The sequence below is a fragment of the Ochlerotatus camptorhynchus genome, unplaced genomic scaffold (genome assembly GCF_037179485.1).
Source record: "Ochlerotatus camptorhynchus isolate MF236.1 unplaced genomic scaffold, CSIRO-AGI_Acam_v1.1 ptg000278l, whole genome shotgun sequence".
In the NCBI taxonomy this organism is placed as follows: domain Eukaryota; kingdom Metazoa; phylum Arthropoda; class Insecta; order Diptera; family Culicidae; genus Ochlerotatus; species Ochlerotatus camptorhynchus.
Window position 1 is genome coordinate 934,544 of NW_027040767.1, and position 20,373 is coordinate 954,916.

At 38.2% G+C, this 20,373-nt stretch overlaps 1 protein-coding gene and 1 long non-coding RNA gene across 2 annotated transcripts in view; both read right to left on the bottom strand.

Moving 5' to 3' along the window:
- The window catches only part of LOC135706453 (uncharacterized), a 315,707-nt gene extending 299,423 nt beyond the window's left edge, over window positions 1-16,284 (bottom strand). Inside the window, exons 1-2 of the long non-coding RNA XR_010518169.1 lie at window positions 16,135-16,284; window positions 1,675-1,737 (exon numbers count right to left, since the gene is read on the bottom strand). This is a non-coding gene — a long non-coding RNA (uncharacterized LOC135706453). The remainder of the gene's footprint in view (window positions 1-1,674; window positions 1,738-16,134) is intronic.
- A 2,120-nt stretch (window positions 16,285-18,404) lies between these two features.
- On the bottom strand, window positions 18,405-19,990 carry LOC135706439 (uncharacterized). The gene is made up of 2 exons (XM_065228047.1): window positions 19,754-19,990; window positions 18,405-18,944 (listed from the first exon to the last, which is right to left on the bottom strand). The coding sequence occupies exons 1-2, from the start codon at window positions 19,988-19,990 to the stop codon at window positions 18,405-18,407; spliced, it is 777 nt and encodes a 258-aa protein (XP_065084119.1).
- Between the last annotated feature and the right edge of the window lie 383 nt (window positions 19,991-20,373).

Genomic DNA, 20,373 nt, shown 5'->3' on the forward strand with positions numbered 1-20,373 from the left:
CTTTCCCCGTGGCGTTATTTCTGCTTCCTGGTGGGGGCTGTAGCACAGCATGCGGTACCAAACTACCGTGCTGCTGTCATGCAATTTACGTTATTTTTTTTTTTTTCGTGTGGATGGGGGTGCGCGATGCGACAAAGAGGATGTCATTTAATAGTGCGGTGATGTGATACGCTCATCAGCATATAGATGTGACCCATTCAGCTGAAAATGGAGGGAAACACAAAATACAGAATACATCTTCTTCGTTTAAGGTGAACATTGGCAAAATGCAAACCGCTGCTGCTGGTTGGAATGTGGGGGTCGTTGAAGGGATCTCCATTGGAATAGAAATGTGTGCCGTACCTACTGCTTAAACCCCCTATATCGAAGGAATGGAATGTAACCGAAATTATGCAAATTTATAGGCGTGATTCACGTGACTTGATTTGCATGCGATGAAGAAACGTAATGAAACAAACGATTGTAACCCAAACAACTCGAGAGCGGTGTCCAATCCATTCGGGCAATTTATCAATCCTCGCCGCCCCATATAAACATCTATATTTATATGTATTTTGACGGGTTGTAAAAACAGTAAAGAGTAAAGCACCAAGCATGCAACGAAAGGGAACCGCGCGACGAGGTATGTCTGACTAAACGAATAAAAATAAAAACAGCGCATACAAATCTTTGGAAGTGCTCCACCGTTGACCCAGTGGAGCTTTCGGATGTGAAGTGCGGGAGCGTCTTCAGAGAGGGTTGTAAAAATTGCAGGCGAAAAATTGTCACACACAGCTCGGCAGAACGAACTTCAAAGGAAGCTACGTGGGAGGGAGGAATCATGATAATGGGCCACATATTTCATGAGATTTTAAATTGCACCTGACATTAACATCACTGATAGCCCTTTTTATCCTAATTGGTACACTGCAAAGCTAAATTATTGCATTTGTCGGGTACTTACCTTCACGTGAACCGTCCACCGGTTGCAAATGGCTCCTATAAAATCAGCTGACAAATTGACACTTGACGCTAAATGGCACCTGCTTTGGAGTTGACCCTTCTCCGCGGCTGGGATGCAACCACTTGGACCTCACTGGGGAAACTGATCGCAAGATGCAAAAACTAACCACTAGCTCAAGATCTACTCGAGTTCCTAGAGTCGACGTGTCGCGCTAAACATTTGCGCGATTTGCAGCGAACGCGCGAGAACGGTAATTGGAAGAAAATTAATTAGCTGCGCGGGAAATTCAATGTGATGTGACTAATTTTCCAGAATATGGCCTCCTTGCAGGGTGGCTGGGCAGAATTGGAGCGAGAAAATCGAACTCCCCAGGGAACCGCGTGGGTTGAGTAATCGATTTTGGTGAGGTCTATTGGTTCTACTGATAAATTGACAGAAATGTGTCAACATGCACATTTGCGGGCAGTTTGAGTTTCTTTAGACCATTTAGAGATTTTTAGCATGTCGATTCGTTTATTTCTTTACTAAACCTTGTGTAAAGCACATTGGTAGCTCAGTTCAGTCTTCGGCAGTGATAGTAAGTGATAGCATGATAAAAAATAATTCAACTACATAGCTAACTGCAAGTGTTCTCTTACCGTCGGTAAATCAAAACGAAGCGCCGTCGGTAGTGCCGTTCCCCATTACCAAGGCATAGATCGAAAGCAAACAAAATTCATGCAAATACGTACCTTTTCAAACAACTTTGCAATCAACGCACCGGCCATTTCATCCTCCTCCGACACCACACAGATCTGAAACGATAGAAATCGATAAGTCAGATCAGTCACGTTTTCCACCAGTTCTATCTGCCATCTCATCCTCATATTTTCACACGCAATCAACCAAGCTCACGGTCGCTCATTGATTCACTTCCGCTCAACAACACCAGGGGCACACACACGCGATCCAATTTTCCGATCAGAGCAGTAGTTTAATCAAGACGAACAAAAAAAAAAGATATCAGTAAACAGCAAAAAAAAACTTCTCAAGTAGAAAAATTCAATCAGCTTAAGTAAAAAGCGTCTTGGAATTCTTCTACTATTGATCCGATATGGCAGCCACCAGTCTTCGTCGTCGTCCGTTAGCAAACCACCAGCACGGAGCGCTCTCCAATCGTCTGCTCGATGTCATTTACTAAGATTAACATTTTCTCTCGCTCTTCTAAATGGCTTCGTCGATATTTTGCAGGCGCACTCCATGCTGCTTTCCTTTCTTTGTATTGTGCCATTAGTTTTCTGCTCTCCCGCATGGCTCTTTCTCTCAGGCAGCGGAGCCACCCCTCACCCTTGCTAAGACACCGTTTTCACTTGCACAATACTTTGCCGGCTGGGCTGTCGACATCTGTGTTGGTAAGGCAATATGGCTTCCACTCCATGATTGTGTGCTTACCAACACCTTGAAAGCGAAGTAGCTTTTTAAAAGCTTTCACGGAATGAAAAGCTAACACACTGGGAACTTTTTGCAACTCACAATCATATAAGATTGACTGCGAGGGGATGAACGATGGAAATTATGAAAATAAATCTTTGCTTTTTCTATCCACCTGGTTAGCTAATTGAGAAGATGCTTGGTATGATAAATGATTTTGCAGGAAATTTTACCTCTGACAATAATGATGCAAAATTTGTCGAGCCCCTCAGCGGAACGTTTTCCGAAAAATATATTCAAGCTTCAAGTGATGGTATTAGGATTCTTATAAGAATTCATATTCGACATATATTTATTCAAGTTTGTTCAGAATGTAGTTTATCCTAGGCCTAATTTCAACTTAATTACCTGTCGTTAATATTATAATTAAAACTCTGCTGAACAATATTAAAAAATAGCGGCGCCTGTGGTGTAGTAGTAAGCGCGATTACCCCTCACCCCAGCAGGCCTGGGTTCAATACCAGTCGGAGCCGCCGGGATGTTCTGAGGCATAACATCTTTGTTGCAGTTGGTCCCCGGTTCATGAGTTGATGGGTCGATAGGGTTCAGGTGTGGGAGCTGCCTCCCTGGCCTGGCGTCGGCAGCATTAGCACATTTGAACTAATTTGATGAGGATGTAAACTTCATTTTAAACAAGTAAATTAGAATTTGCAAAAAGGAGTCCAAAAATTTAATGTCAAACTGCACTTCAAAATAAATAAAAAAAAACGTAAGCAAATAATATTCCACAAATGGTTTGGATTATAGTCCGAACAGGTCGTTAAGGGAAATAATCATACAAATTCTTCTATTAGGGTTGTCCGTCTGAGTATCTGGATAACCAGGAAAAATTTCTTGAATATGAGGAAAATCCATGAAAATTTGACTCAGTCTTGAAATATACTAATTGGAGCAGTTCAACACTAGCTCCGATTTGCATGAAACTCTGTATGTTGTTTGTATGTTATGGTCAATCATTCACATTTGAGCTTAAACTGGTCCATTTTGAATCACGCAAAAAACTTTAAATTTGCGTATTTGATATTTATCAAAAAATAATAACTCGAAAACGTCACTTCTGATCGACATGATGCCTGTAGACTTTGAAATGATTACCGACATCGGTAAAACAGTTCGGTAAAAATCTGGCATTTTAATAGTTTCAAGGCTTAAACAATTTGTTTAATCTTCATAAGGGAGATTTTTAGCCTTTGGCTAATTCATCAAGGAAAACTACACTACAATGGCAAGACTTGATTATTTAAACAACGCTGATAGTAAATATAAATGTAGTGAAACAACTTATTAAATGAGGGTCACAGTTTTACTTTTAGAACTTTTGAAAGTTCGGTAAAAAATTAGCGAGGTCGGTAATAATTTCTAAGCGAGTAAGACAAAGTTGTTAGGAAAAAGAATTCCTTTCCAGAAAAAAATATACACGATAAAAAATGTCAGCTAGTTTTGGGTCAAACATCCAAAAAAGTGTGAGACTTTGGAGTTGGAGTTTTGTGAGACTTTGGAGTTGGAGGCTTAAAATTAACAAAAATCATTCAACCAAAACTTCTAGCCTTATTTTTGAACATTTTGTTTAAGCAATTTTTCGTGTAAAATTTTGCTCCAAAAATAGTTTTAAACTTTCAAAATCGTTTTCTGTTCAAAAATTTACAAAAAGTTTGTTTAAACAAAGCGCTCAAAAAATACCCCAAAAATTGTTGTGCCATATTTTTTTGTTAATTTGCAAGTGTTCAACTAAATATTTTCCCAGAAGATATTAATTTTTATAAGCTTTTCAATAGAAAATATTCGATATTTTTAGCCGAGGTTATTTTTTTAGAGCAATTATTTTTCCTACAGCTTTGTCTCAGATGTCAACTCGATTGGAAGTAATGTTTTCGAGTTATGATTTGTTGAAATATGTCACATACTTAATTTTGAAGCATTCTACGCATTCAAAATGGCCGATTTTCAATTCAAATTATTGACCATGACAAACAATTACGCAAAGTATCATGAAAATTGGAGAAGGTCAAGTCTAAAATTGTTTTTTTTTGCCTGTGTAGGATAAATTGAGAAATGTGTGAATTTAAGACAACCAAATTAATAGTTTCTTTCTATTTCCCATGTATTTTTCCATTCGTCTTCTTCTAGGCTATTTACGCTTCCTTTGGATCGTTTTACCAGCTCTCAACTTTGTGTTCTAGATGCACTTCCACAGTTATTAATGAGAGCTTTCTCTGCCAATCAATACATGATTTGAATATTGTGTGGCAAGCAAATTTCCAACCAGAAAGGTTTCCTCGACCGGTCTTCGTAATACCTGTACTGACTAGGCTATCTGAAGCCCCCATGCATTTTCGATGCATACTTCAAAATAGTCCCGCGAAATTGAAATTGACCCACCCTACCCTATTGCTCAAAAACGGATATGTAATTCAAGCATTTTTCCCATAAGAAACACTCCGCGTGCACTTCTATGCCAAGTTTGCATTAAATTTATCCTTGACCCTGCCTTAATTTTTATTCAAGCCTTTCCGATATTTTTGAATGTTTATTCCAAAAGGGACTAGCTAATTACACTAGTTTACAGCATTTTTGAACTCGGTAAGGTGATGATCATTTCCAGTGCAAAATCCTACGCTGAATTCAATGCCGTGGTCAGAAAAAATTAAAGTAGAGCCATTTTTGAGATATACAAAAATTTTGATTTTTTGAATTTTGGACAAAAGTACGATTACTAAAATGTCAATATCTTTGGAACTAGTGCACCAATTTTAAATCTTTTTTATGAAAATGAAGCTAAATAAATTTGCTATCGTTTATTAGCATATTATGTCTTAATTAAAAATTTAATTTTGAAGTCATTTAAAAATTTACAGCATTTTTTTTTATTTTTCTTGCGAATTTTCCATAAAAATCTTGTTTACATCAACATTTTTAATGGGATAAAAAGATTCAAAAAATCATTCCATAATTTATTTTTAAAGTCCATTCAAAACCGGAGAAAATGAGCCTTTAATGGATGAAATCGGTCGGAAATTGTCGAAGTTATGAGCATTTTTGTAAAACACTTAAAAATGTTGCTGAAATACAATGTTGTAGCTGTTCAGCTTTAGAGTTCCTTTTCTAGGTATCGTTGTAAGCATCCAAATCGCATGTAAAGTTTTCATGGGAGATTCTTTTCTCTACATTAAGAGATGAACTAGCCTCAGGCTAAAAATCTCTAAAATAAAGATTAAAAAAAAAAAAAAAAAAAATTTCTCTACATATCAATTTGATTAAGGCATATCAGGATTTAAATTCGAGTTGATACAAAAGAAATTTATTTAGGTTTTATTAAAAATGATTGAGAATCGAATGACTTTGTATTCGATGTTTTGAACTTGTTTCTCGAATCAGAAACCAACAATAGTCACCCATCATTGCTTCATCCCAAAACCCTTGGTAACGACGTTCCATCATCTTCATTTGTTGGTGAAAACGTTCGCCGTGCTCATCACTCTCGTCACCAAGATTTTCCGGGAAAAAATCCATGTGAGAATGTAGGAAATGTATCTTCAAAGACAAGGATCATTTTTTACGTTGTCTTTACCAATTGTGACAAAAAACATGCCTTATCCTTTGTAGAATAATATTGGTCAAATTTCTTGTGACGATTCCTGTGACAAGAAATGTTGACCTCCTTGCTCAGCATGTTGTGTTCTTTCAAGCGTAATGCCAGCAATTCGGATTTCTCCTTCGATAAGTCTAGATCTCGCACCAAATCATTAAATTCGGATTGTGTAAACAGTTTTGGGTTTCTTTCCAATTCCACCTCGAAGTCTTCCTCGCATTCCTCCTTGAATTCCTCCTCACTTTTTGCAACGGTCGATTCAACAGAGGGCGCTCGTTTCCGCTTTGGATAAACAGGATACAGGACCGAACTTGAATGTGGAACAGGTTTTGTCATAGAAGCCACTTGTGGATACTCAACTGTTTTGTGACGTCCTTGTTGCTTAACTTTTGTCAAGCAGAAATAACAATCCGTTGCATGACAAAACGGTCGACGCCATATGGTGGGCATGTCAAAGGACAAATAGCGACTGACAGATAACAAATAAGTGAGTTAGTAAGTAAGACATTAACACTTATCAAAAATAGATGAAGTAAGATAATGTCGATCAGGAAAGAACAAAGCACTACCATGCTGTACATAAATTGTTTATATGAAAGTTATTCAAAAAATCAATTTACCTTGCGCCTGACATCCACCAGCCAAGCACGTTTTGCGCGAACTACATAATACTTTTGGAATCCACGGTTCGTCAAAGTCTCCAGGATCAATTTTAAAATAAAGCCTCTATGCAGTTTGCAACGAAGCAGTGAAATTGACCGATTTTGTAAATATATAGTTGCCACACGCGTAACAAAACTTTTGAGGATCATTTTTACACTTGAATTCACGTTTTGTCGTATACATCGTTAAGCAATGTTAAAGAAAGAAAGCTTTCAAATTGAGTTGGTTGCGTTAGGTTCTCGCCGAGCGGTCTCACAAACACTAGCGTAAATTATTATATTGTTGAAAATATCCCATTTAATTTTGCGTGACAGCTGGTAGTGTTAGTGAAATGCACCGTATGCGTACACGTCCGCAGAAAGGCTTACTGGAAGTGGTGCATGAACCTAGGAGCGGGACAACGGCCAATCTTGGAACATTCAATTTCCATGATTTTACAAAAAAAATTCATAACTTCGACAATTTCCAACCGATTTCATCCATTAAAGGCTCATTTTCTCCAGTTTTTAATGGACTTTAAATATAAATTATGGAATGATTTTTTGAATCTTTTTATCCCAGCCAATAGTCATTAAAAATGTTGATTAAAACAAGATTTTTATGAAAAATTCGCAGGAAAAATAAAAATAAAATGCTGTAAATTTTTAAATGACTTCAAAATTAAATTTTTAATTAAGACATAATATTCTAGTAAACGATAGCAAATTTATTTAGCTTCACTTTCATAAAAAAAGATTTAAAATTGGTGCACTAGTTCCAAAGATATTGACATTTTAGTAATCGTACTTTTGTCCAAAATTCAAAAAATCAAAATTTTTGTGTATCTCAAAAATGGCTCTACTTTAATTTTTTCTGACCACGGCATTGAATTCAGCGTAGGATTTTGCATTAGAAACGTTGGTCAACCACTAAAGTTCACACTTTTTATGTTGTTTTGTAAACTAGTGTTACTAGCTCAAATTTAAAATAAATTTTAACTGTTTTATTGGACGTAGATGTAAGGTAAAAGTTATGTTTTAGCCTTGCATTGAATTCTTCTTGGGTGCGCCTCGGGTATTACGCTTCAACTGCTCGAACACGTGTTGGATACTGTTCGTCCGATTTGAACCAGCTACGGGATCGGAGCACGGTCCGGAAGGTCCACGACAGGAATCTGACCCTTTTCCGTGCCACTGCATGTTTGTGTGGCCTGCCTGCTGACATCCGCCGTGGGAAACCCCGTGAGTCATCGCCCCTTTTGGATCCACCGAATCAAGGTCAGAACCAGGGTTGCTTCCACTCACTTACTATAAAAAAAAAATGATTTTTTGAATTTTGAAATCATTAGATGTTGAAATGATATGTTGTGCTTGTTAGATACAAGAAGAGCGATTTTATGATTCGTGAGCGTTCACTCAGAGTGAGCGCTCGCGAGTCGTAAAATCGCTGATTGTGACTATCTGAAAGCGAATTTAACAGGTTTCACACTTGCATTTCAACCTCTTTTTGTATATAACAAGTACAAAATATGATTATAACATCTAATGATTTCAAAATTCAGTAAATCATGTTTTTATAGCAAGTGAGTGGAAGCAAGCCTGGTCAAAACTTCTTTTTTTTTATGAGCTCAAAGAACTCCCTGTACATAGTTGTGACGTCACCCTAGCTTTAAGAGAAGATTGAAACCCCCTATAATATAGTGCACTTTAAAGTCGTTGAACTTTCTCTAAAGCTTAGTAGCTCATTTTTCGATTTGGAGAGTTGATGCCTTCACTTTGAGTGACAGGGTTTAATAGACTAGTTTGTCTTTTATTTGAAGCAAATTCAATAGGCCCTCGTAAACGTCAATTGGGATCGGTGTTTGAGCATTATTGACCTGCCCTGAAGAGAGCCTCCAGCCGGGCCTCTTGATCTCGATTCGGAGAGTGGCGCTTAAGCTGCTGTTTGCAAAGAGCTTAAAACATTCGTTACATTTTGGCGTTTTTTGGGGGCTTGTCTTTTTGACAAATTGGCTGATCAAGTTGCTGAAAGGAGATTCTTTATTGTTCTGTAGATGCGTATAGGCGACTTTGCGTATCGATCTACCCAATCCGTTTGTGGCCCTTCATACACCGACATGTTGAGGACAATCAGAGCTTGATCAAGACAAACAGAGAAGAGAGCCCACTGCTGTCGGACTTAGTTTCCGTGCTACAATGGGTGGTAAACCACTATCATCATCATCATCATCAACATCATCATCATCATCATCATCATCATCATCATCATCATTGATTTAAATTTGGTGAGTAAAATTGGTATATAATATTGGGTAAATCAGGCAACCACAAGGGCCAAAAACTGGTAAACTTACCCTACAACTTTTTAAATATTTTAATTAAGTTTTTTGTTGCAAAAAATAATGCATCTACAAATTGCACGAATGTCTACCAATTAGTAGTTGCCTCAACTAAGGTTCGTTAGCATACCACATTCAATTATATTTTTACGTGATTGATGTTCGTCTGTTATTTGATGGTGTGATCCCAGATTGCAACGAAATTAGGTGCAACATGATTCATTTAAGAATTTCAGATCGTCATTAAATAGAATCTTCAAAACCCAAAATTGTATTAGCAGAAGAATAAAAAGAAAGTTCTCTGAGTAACACCCTTCCAACTGTCGGCTTATGTCACATTCTCTAAAAACAAGAAGACCGCAAGTTTGGACAACATCCTTAATCAAACATCCAGATTATGAAAATCAGTGGAAAAAAGTAAGACGTTGTATCCAAGACACGACCGTAGATTGAACGTAGGATTACGTGCTCGGTATCAATATTTGGCTACTGTGTTAGGGAAACCACTTTCTGCAGGCAAGCGGTGATCATTTGTTTCAACAGTTGGACATTTGTGTAATTTTCAATAGTGACCAATTGAAAATTGAAAAAGTATTCATTTTAGCAGCTTCGTAGAAAAATTTCCAATATATTGGCTTGTTTAGAATTAAAATCCATCCTCTATTGACACAGTTATAAATGATCAAAAACTGACCACTTTTCGTAGCACAGTTGATTTTGGTTTTTTTTGAAATTACACCCCCAAAATATTGCCGAAAGACATAATTCTACGTCAAAAGTAATATCTTGCTCGAGGAGCAGTTTGGTTGTCGGAAATTTCAATCGACCTGGTGAACATTCACGAGTAACAAGCAATCTCAGATCGAATAAGTTTGTTTCTAAAACATCTACCATGGCATTGTTAGACGTTGAAAAATCGTTTGATAATGTATGGCATGATAGCATGGTGTACAAGTTACAACGATACGGTCTTGCGATATTTTTCGTGAAGATCATTCAAAATTATCTCTCGGATATCCGAGTCTCTCTGAATTGCATTGCATCAAATGCCTTCAAAATCGGTGCGAACGTTCCGCACGGAAGTATCCTTGAGCCCAACCTTTTCAATTTATTCACCTTCGATATTCTGAATGTCCCTGATGGTGGTACGATGTCTCTGCTCGAAGATGACACATCCATCCTCTATAGAGGGGCTCAAACGGCCAAACTTCAGAGAACCTCCGATGTCCTGTCTGAGTATTTCAACAACTGAAAGATTCGTATCAACGCGGCGACGATTCAAGTCATCATTTTTCCACGTTCAAAATCACCTAGACTTGTCCCTCTTCTGTGAATAATAAAATCCGCTTAACTGGCTCAGTGGTGGAATGGTCCAAAGAGGTAGTCTACCTTGGACTAACTCTTGACAGTAAGCTGACAAATCAAACGCCAAGTGTAACATATTGATAAGATCACTGTTCCCACTGATCAACAGAAAGTCCTCCTTATCCCTAAAAAAACAGGGTTGTCATGCACAAATTGCTCATTTGTTTATAACTTTCCACTCACTTGAACAAACATGGATTTTTTTTAAGGCAACCGATAAAAAAGAGTATGAGGTTCATAGAGGTACTTAAAACATAGCAGATGTGCATTTCGGTGAAAAGCTGTTCTCATTATTGCGGACTCGCAAATCCAAGGTCCACTGCCTGGCTGGGGTTCAGACCCTGGAGGAACGAAGAACGGTTCTTTTAGAGAGGGTCATAGTCGCCTGTCTGCGATCTGAACACCAGATCATACATGATCGTGCACGTAGATTAAGTTATATGTAGTTAGAAGTAGTTTTTCAAATCAATCGAAATATGCCCCAAAAGGGGAATAATGTAAACTACACACTTAGAAATAACTAATTTTCTTACATAAAGGATGAGACGTAAACAAACATGTCATGTAAAATTAAGTGCTTCAAGACTGAAAAGATCGTTTCTCGACGAAAAGTACGTTTGATTGAGGTAATTTTTGCTTCTGCTATGACTCAATTTTATGTCAAAATTGACGCTCGTATATGTCAGTCTCAGAGCACCTAAATTTACATGATTTTTTCTAAGTGTGTAGGGGAAACGCTCCTACTATAGTTGCGGTATGTTAGAAGCGTTAGGTTCCTATATTTGTGCATGGAGACTCAATACGCAACTTTAAATTAAATTAAATTAAAAATAAATGTATCAATTAATCGAAGTTGAAGAGCCATCAATTGAAATTTAGCATCAAATGTAAAAGTCTTAATGACATAATTTAAAGTTGAAGAGCCATTCAGGCTAAATCAATTGAAATGTAACATCAAATTTAAAAGTCATAATGACGTAATTTTTCCGCAGGGTGATTCGGAATAACTGTCACTTTTGAAAATGGCCATAACAATTGAACGCTTGCATGATTTTTTGAAAGCAGTATATTCCAGATATACTACATACACAGACAAACAGACGTAACACTTCATTGTGTATCTTCGTTCATGCATTTAACGGTTGATTTGAATATTATCAGTTCCGCGAACTACTCGCCGCAGCGCTGGCATCTGATCACTTTGACGTTTCTATACATTCTATAGAACTTTTATGCAATATTGTTTGCGAGCTAGCGAGCAAGCTTGTTTTCCGCGAGAAGCCCGAGAGATGTCGTTACTGAGGTCATATATTTTGAGATACTATGTTTTCAAGAAAAACTTTTTCAAAGAGTTACGTCTGTTTGTCTGTGCTACATATATAACCTTCAACTTAGCAAACTTTAATTCAAATCTCTCTCCCATTTTCTTTAATTACCAGCCACATTTGTCACGATAATGAACCACAGCTGGCACACATGTTTTAGTTCCATCACTTTTGGAGTGATGGTGATGCATCTGAGCTCTGATATTGATCGGATTTTCCACGCATGGTTTTTTATCTCTATAATGATACGAAAAATAAATGATTCATTCTTTCGACGAGATTTTAGTTTCTAAAAGATAACAAACGAATTTATACAGATTTATGACATACTCCATTTTCACGTCCATGGCTGCTTGAAATCGAAAACGAATGAAATTTAAAATCCTACAAGCTGATATTTAAACACTTTAAAACAAAAATAATTGAACATATACCCATTTTACAAATTGAGAATTGCATATTTGTGAAATCGATGGCATCGAATGATGATATACCCAAGTAACCAATATACCCTCTAACTAGCCTTCTTGAAATGCAAGGCTAAAATAAAGATATAAAACCACTTTTGATTATATTTTATTATTTTATTAAAAGCGGGCTTTTTGGTTTGGTATATTGGGAACATTACAAAGCCTGCGAATTCATTAAATATAATAATCTTCAAGCTTTTCTAATTCAGTCCTCATTACCTGAACAATTAACAGCTTAAAAAATGAATACAACCATTCTGATGATGGTTTGAAAACCTTGACAACTGTTTATTTTGCTAAACATAATTCTCCAGGTTTTTCCAGGTCTTCGAAAATTTGCAGGTTTTCGGTTCCTTGAAATAGTCCTCAGGATTCCTAATGATCTCTTCTTTGAGTTCTTTAAACATGATTACAGTAACAAACTTGAAATTCTCCATGAAAATTACCTCAAAACTTCGCTGAAAATTTTCTTAATGCTACTTTGCAATGCACCTAAGAGTACATTCTGAATCATCCTCAAACTGTTCTTGAATTCTTTTCAAAATTCCCATCGGATTATTTTTCTTCTCTTTGTATTCTACTTATAAGTATCTCGGATTTCTCCTTCGAATTCACTTTCAGTTCCCCGTACAAAACCCTTAAAAAAAGTCCCCTCAAATATACTTTGAAGTTTTAGTCAGAACCCTCTTTTAATTTTCTTTGGAATTGCCTTGGAATGCCCCGCTTAGTTCTCTTGTAAATTAACTTCGAATCCTACAGAGGATTCCCTTAGAACACTACTCAAAACTACCTTGGAATTCTCCTAACGTTTCACCTGGAGTCTGGAGCTCATCGGAACTAATTTGAAAGGAATCTTCAGATTTCACTTTCCCAAAAAATCGAACCATGATATTTACCTCAGAATTCCCTTGAAATTATTCCTGGAGATCCTTCGAAATTCCTATCAAATTAATTAATTAAAATTCATATAATTTGAAACATTTGTATGGCGCTTATATATTTTTTTAAATCAGGGTTCTTGAAATGTATTCCATGTCCGTCGTCTTGAATTTTTATTATCTTTCCAGATTCTTGGAAATTTCGGCAAGTTTGATTTAATTGAGTTAAAGATTTAAAAAAAAAATCTGTAGAAATTATCCATATTCCAGAGCCTTAAAAACACAATTCAAGGATAAGATTTTATGTTGTTACCGAAGATAAATCTACTCCACAATTATTTCATACAAAGAGTAAGAGTGACTAACGAGAAAGATAATGTATTACTAAATATTTTAAAATTTCTCCGAAGGATCTCTGGCATACTTCAATATAAATTGCTCGATAAAGGAATTTAACAATTTGCTAGAATTCCATGTTTTTCCGGGCATAATAAAATTTCCTGAAAATTTAAGGTTACCCAGGTTTGTAATTAAGAGATTCAAAGCATTGGGCATTTATCATTAACTTTTTGGTAAACAAAATATGCTGGCTTTTAACCAAATATTCGCCCCGTAACGTGGTTAGATCACCTTTTCGTGGTCCGTTACGGAATGTAAGATCTACCACCGATTCCTAGTCCTTACTACTTCAAACTAGGGGAACAGCATTTTCCAATAATCCAAGGAACACATCTTAGTGACAAGACTCGACTTTGCCCACGGAGGATGATCTTGAAACAAGGAGTTAGTTAGTCTTCATCTATGTGGTTCCTAAACTTCTATTGGTTGTTCTCTAGTTTGAAGAGGTTAAGGCTAGGGTTCTGATACATGGTTATTATCAATTTCATTTCTTAATTTTGTTGCCAAGGAGTCCAATTTTGACTGACAAAGGGGGGGGGGGGGTTTAAAGGGTGTTTCAACACTCCGAAGGGTATAAAGCGGAACCGTTCAATTAGAGTCGGATCCTTGCGATAAATGCAAACAGGACAACTGTATACAAATCGAATACCTCATCATTTCTCAATAGTGATGGAGTAATACGACATGCACTAAACTAAGGACACGGTATATACTACTATAGATCAAATTACTGGTCGCAGTGGTGTTAGGTCCCGAACAGAGGAAAAAATCCAAATATTCCCGACCCAAGCTTATTAGAAAGAAGAGCAGTGTCAAATGGTAAATGCCTACTCAATAAATCAAAAGCATATAATCATGAAAAGGTAGCTTGCAACATATTTGAAGTTACAGACAGTTTAGCACAGACTTAATATCGATCACTAATGTACGAGTCATATTATGTATTTCAAAGTAACGAAAACAAAAACGGTTTCACATCACATTTAAGAAAAAGTTAGCTATGACTCATTTTACCTCTAAACTTGTCATTAACTGTTAGTGTAACTGTAGCAATAGCTTCAAAAAGAGGAAATTACAAAACTACTACTATATTGGCTTAATCAGTTAGAAGAAACAAGTAATTCAATTATGAAAACAATAATGTATATGATCACAGAATCACATCGCCAATTCTCTTTATAAATGTTAAAAAACAAATATGTTCAACTTGACACTTGGACAATCAATAGATTCCGTCATTCAATAGTTGTTACTAGCGATCAACACATGTTTCTCTGCATAGAATATATTTATTGAAATCTTATTGACACTTTCAACAATAAATTGCATTCTATATGGACGCGGTTTCTTTTATTTGACAGTTGCAAAGGTCACTGCGGAAATGTTCTCGATACAAACTGACACAATGTATGCAATTTCTCGAAGCAAATTATATCACCACTATGTAAGAGAATTCACATCTCAACTACTGGCAATTAATTAAGCAAATTTATCTTCCAATTTGCTAATGCACCAACGTAGCAAACCGAAACCTGACTTGGCAAAGTCTAACCAGAATCATGTCAAGGAATTTCTGCGGGAATACACCAACACTCACTGCAAGCAGTATGACGCCATGCGGCTGATGGTTCGGTTCAAGCTGGAAAGTGACTTTCTCAAAATAAATCATGTGAAATGTCAGATTCAGCTTAAGTTCAATGTCAAGAATAGCTCAACGAATCAAAGTCTGGTCGCACTGATCGCAGTTTTAAATTCCAATACTCGAACATTTAGTTTTCTGATGCAGCGAATTCAAAATTCCAATACCACTACCATCACAAAAACCGGTTGCCATGATTGCCACATTAGCCATCCCAGCAGGCTGGCAGTGTGCACACACACACACCACTCATCGTTTGAAACCAACATGGCTGACCGCAGTGGCTGGTTTTTGTCGCATTGCCATTATCGCTCCATTCCACTGCCTTCACCGGCACTTTGCGCATGCTCCTGCCCATCGCACACTACTCGGTTCGAACACGAAAAAGTCATTCTTTACATAACATGGCTCTCAACTGCCAACAGCAGTAAATGTGAACGGAACAAGGACAGCAGCAATGTCGTTCGATCTCGCTCGATTCGCCGTGAATGCCTAGCAGATTTTGACTCTCGCGCTACTATTTATCGCCGCCAGCTAAAATTAGAAAATGTTCAATCGATATTTTCCGGGACTCTCGAGCTTATCTTGGACGCTGTGTTGTTGTTGTTCAACGGTTGCTGTTAGGATCTTGTGTTTCACCACCATAAGCCTGGTATTTTGTAAGGTAATCACGAAAACCGGTAATCCGCGGCAATTCCTACGCTATAGGCAGCTGTTTCCTCGGTAAGGTGGAAGGTGAGGGGAAATCAATCAGGGTCCGGAACCCATATCTTGCAGGGCAGATCTAGCTTGCCTCGTAAATACTTCAATTTCCGGCTTTTACGAGAAAACTGCGAAGAAAAGCTATTTAATCATTCATTCACGCCATTACAGAGAGAGACAGAGGCAAGGTTTGGGTACACGAAAACTTCTACTGCTAGGAGTAAAATCCAGCGTGTTTCCCCTTTTCGCCGTCGGTCGCTAACACAGAGCAAATCTCATTTGAATGCGACCGAAGCACAAACGATGGCAATACGTAAATAGATCGTAAAACCTTAACTACCATGTTAGTTGATTGTAGAGTAGTTTGCTCTTACCACATTTTAATGTCGATCAACGCCTGCGTTTTTCTAGTAATCGTTAGATACCGTCGGTTTCGTAGCACCAAGCAAATAAAACAACTCACACTTAATCCATCGATTCGTTCGCGATTAACTAATTTCATGACATTCGTACTCGTCCGCTCGTAGTTACTGGGACACCAGAACATCGCCGGTGATCGTGCATTCGATCGACAAGTAAGCGCACAACTGAAATATACATCGAACAGAAGAAAGAGACACATCAATCAATTTTATGAAAAGTGCAGTAAAGTAAACGCGAACGGTTTGACTGACATTGAGTCAATTCGACGAGTAAACAACATGACTGCTGATTCACCGCATGATCACCATTAGCACTATCGAAAGTGGGTGGGGACTCGACATTGATCAGCGCACGCTACAAAACTTAACTCGCACAGGACGTCACAAATTGATAATTGTCATTTGAAGTTCATGTTCGTACTTTTATGCTTAAATGGAAGCAATAGAAATGGGGGCTGCAGGGTTGATTGTAGAAAAAGGTGTGCTCCCATTTTATCGCTTTCGGCTGAAATTAGCGTTAGCACGCGATGCTATCATTTGTTTTATGTGCGCTTACTTGTCTGCTTCTTTTCTTTTATTTTTTTTCTACCATCGTTTGCATCTAAACCTACTGATAGAAAAGTGAACCGGGCAGTTTATGCGACTAGTTCTCGTTTGAAGTAAATTATCTTCATGAATGGAACTGGCTACTGAACGGAGGGTTGCGTGTAATTGCAAACTTGTTTCCAAGCAATTAACATTTCAATTATTTATACAAACAAGCTGAATAGTGATTATGCCAAGCTGAGAAAACCCCTCCTGCACGTGCGTTTAGGGTGGTTCATAATTGAATATTGCATTTCTGTAAACTTATGTGCGTATGCCATGCTTAAAGAACCGATCCTTATTTTTTTTGTGGTATGTAATCAGTATGAACGAAAGTGCTGAAATAAATGTTCTGAGAAAACTTCCATTCATAAACCGACCTACAAAATTAATGAGAAATTAATGAGCATTAGTAAAAACGATCACGTAGCAGGTTGATGAATAATTTTTCCACTTGTTGAAATCCATATAAGGCTTCGGTTTCCTCCATAAGAAGAACGTATATAATAGACATGCTATGCGTGTTAGTATACGTGCGTTTCTTGAATTTGATTCCAATGCAAGTCTGATAAATGCCGAGGACAACAACACATTCAAAACTTAAATACAGATATTCCACACTTGGTGTAACTAAAGCCTGCTACAACTAAATGTAAACAAATGTAACTCAATTACCTTTACTAGAAAACGGAACATACCCAATATAACAATTACCTTAGGACATCAGAATGTTGAAAAGTGTGACTCTAAACTTACATTCATGGATCATTATAAGATAACTTATAAACAGAGCCAACAACATGCTAGGCCTTATAAAACGCTTTTGCTATAATTTTCATGACCCGTATGCGATAAAAACGTTGAACATTGCTTATGTCAGGTCAATATTGGAATATCGCAGCATAGTTTGGTCTCCCTTTTCAATCATAGGGTTAACTACCCCATTTCCGGCCTATTAAGCAAAGCCCGCACTTAGTCTTTCTTAATCTAGCGCAGTTTAGAACCAAACGGAATGTTATTATTACTGATGGCTTCCAAATGTATTTACCTTTCCGTATATACCGTAAGATTTGATAAAGAGAAACCAATCGTTGAGATATTGTCAAAAGTCTAACACTGCTTCTTGACTCCAAACTCGGCCTACGAATTCTAAACTCGGCCTAACGCATTGAAACGCCAAAGAATTCACTTCGGCCTATCGGATGAAGATAAAAATGGATTCGGTATGAGAGCTTCTTTTGTTTTTGGGAATAATGGGTGCTAACCTTCATATCACGCGTTCTCATTGACTTCGTTCCGTAGCTTATTAACTAAAGTATCGTACCAAACGCATAATTGACTTGTTAACTCTGAAATCATGAATTTATTTGAAGTTTTCTGCTCGATAGGCCCAAAATGGACGATTCGGCCGAAGTAGTTCTCTACCCTACATGAAGAAAAAATAGAGTAAGTACAAAAGCAGTTATGATATGCCCTCCGCAATTTAGGTTGGTCTATACTTGATTTACCATCTTATAAAGCTCGATGTATGCTCATCAACATCCAAACATCAAAAGAGCGTCATGAATTGCAGACTTTACAATGTCAAAAACCAAAATAAAACAATGTTTCCGCGTGTAACGATAACTTACCTTACCTTACCAATCCTCTGCTGTCCGAAAAAGTCGTCTACACTCTACTCGTTTCATGGCCACACTTCGCCAGCCTCGTAGTCTGCGAAGGGTCCGCAGGTCGCCTTCTACTTGGTCGATCCACTTTGCCCGCTGCGCGCCTTTTCTTCTTGTTCCTGGTGGGTCGCTTTCTTGAACCATTTTCACTGGGTCATCGTGCGGCATTCTTACGACGTGTCCAGCCCACCGAAGTCGCTCATTTTTTGAAATGTGGACGATGGATGGTTCTCCCAGCAGCTGGTGCAATTCACGATTCATTCCATTCGAAAACACCACGAGCATAGTCCAGGTCTCGTGGCCGTAGAGGACCACCGGTCTAATCGGCGTCTTGTGTACAGTCAACTTCATGCGGCGGTGAATTTTATTCGACCGGAGCGTCCTCCTTAGTCCAAAGTAGGCACGATTCCCTGCCATAATGCGTCTTTGAATTTCTCTGCTGGTATCATTTTCGGCGGTCACCAGTAAGCCCAAATACATGAACTCATTGACCACCTCGTCACCGTCAATCTGAACTCGGGGTGGGAGGCTAACATTGTCTTCCCTAGAACCTCTTCCTTTCATGTATTTTCCAATTGGCAAGTCAAATCCGCCTAGCTTCAGCCTTCAGTCTGATGTGCGTTTCCGCCATCGTCCTAAAGTTCCGTGCCGGATTTCCTGAAAATCGTGCCACTCGTGTCTATCCCTGCTCTTCTGATCACGGCTTCTAACGCGATGTTAAATAGCAGACACGAAAGTCTATCACCTTGCCGTAACCCCCTTCGAGATTCAAAGGGACTCGAGAGTGTCCCCGATACTCGACCGACGCACATCACTCGATCCATCGTCGCCTTGACCAATCGCGTCAGTTTATCCGGAAATCCGTACTCGTGCATAATCTGCCATAGCTGATCTCGATTGATTGTGTCGTATGCGGGCACCCATGAATCCTGCCTGGTATTGCCCCACGATTTCTCTTGCAAATGGTGACAGGCGGCGCCATATAATTTGGGAGAGTACCTTGTAGGCGGCGCTCAACAGTGTGATCGCACGGTAGTTGCAGCAATCCAACTTGTCGCCCTTTTGTAGATTGGGCATACGACACCTTCGATCCACTCATCCGGTAATATCTCCTCCTCCCAAATCTTGGCAATTACCCAGTGCAGCGCTCTAGCCAGTGCTTCACCACCGTATTTTAATAGCTCACTTGGTAGTTGATCAACACCAGTTGCTTAGTTGTTCTTCAGCCGACCGATCTCCTCCTCAACTTCTTGAAGATCAGGGGCCGGTGCTTCACCGTTGAGGTGCTCGTCATAGTACTGCTTCCACCTCTCAATCACCTCACGCGCGTTCGTGAGAAGGTTACCGTCCAAGTCCTTGCACATATAGGCTTGCAGCACGTAGCCTTTGCGCGAACTATTAAGCTTCTCGTAGGACTTCCGTGTGTCGTTTACGTGGTACAGATTTTCCATCGCCTCGCGATCTCGGTCTTCCTGTTGACGCTTCTTTCTTCGGAAAACCGAGTTTTGTCTGTTCCGCGCTTGTCTGTATCGCTCCACGACAACTAGGAGAACCATTTATTCAAAACTATTTATATGCTCATACATATTGTACTTAGATAAAGCAGGATGAATTTAAGTGAACTAGTACTTAAGGTAATCAATGTAACGAAAACGGTCTACAAATATGATTGACGTCAAATAAATAAATAGATTCAAGAAATCTCTTTAAAAAAAGGGATATGGTTCAACTGGTTGGGTGTGATAAATAAACAGTTTCTAGTTTACGTTAAAAGAAGATCACACAGTAGTATTGAGTATTTCTCCTATGTAGTATATTCAACATTTAAGAATAAATTTTGGAAGAATTCAACCTTAAATCTTCTATTAAAACCCATCTGTTTCCAGCTTCTATTTGAAAGCATTCCAAGCCTGTGCTCAGAATTGTCGACACTAATGTT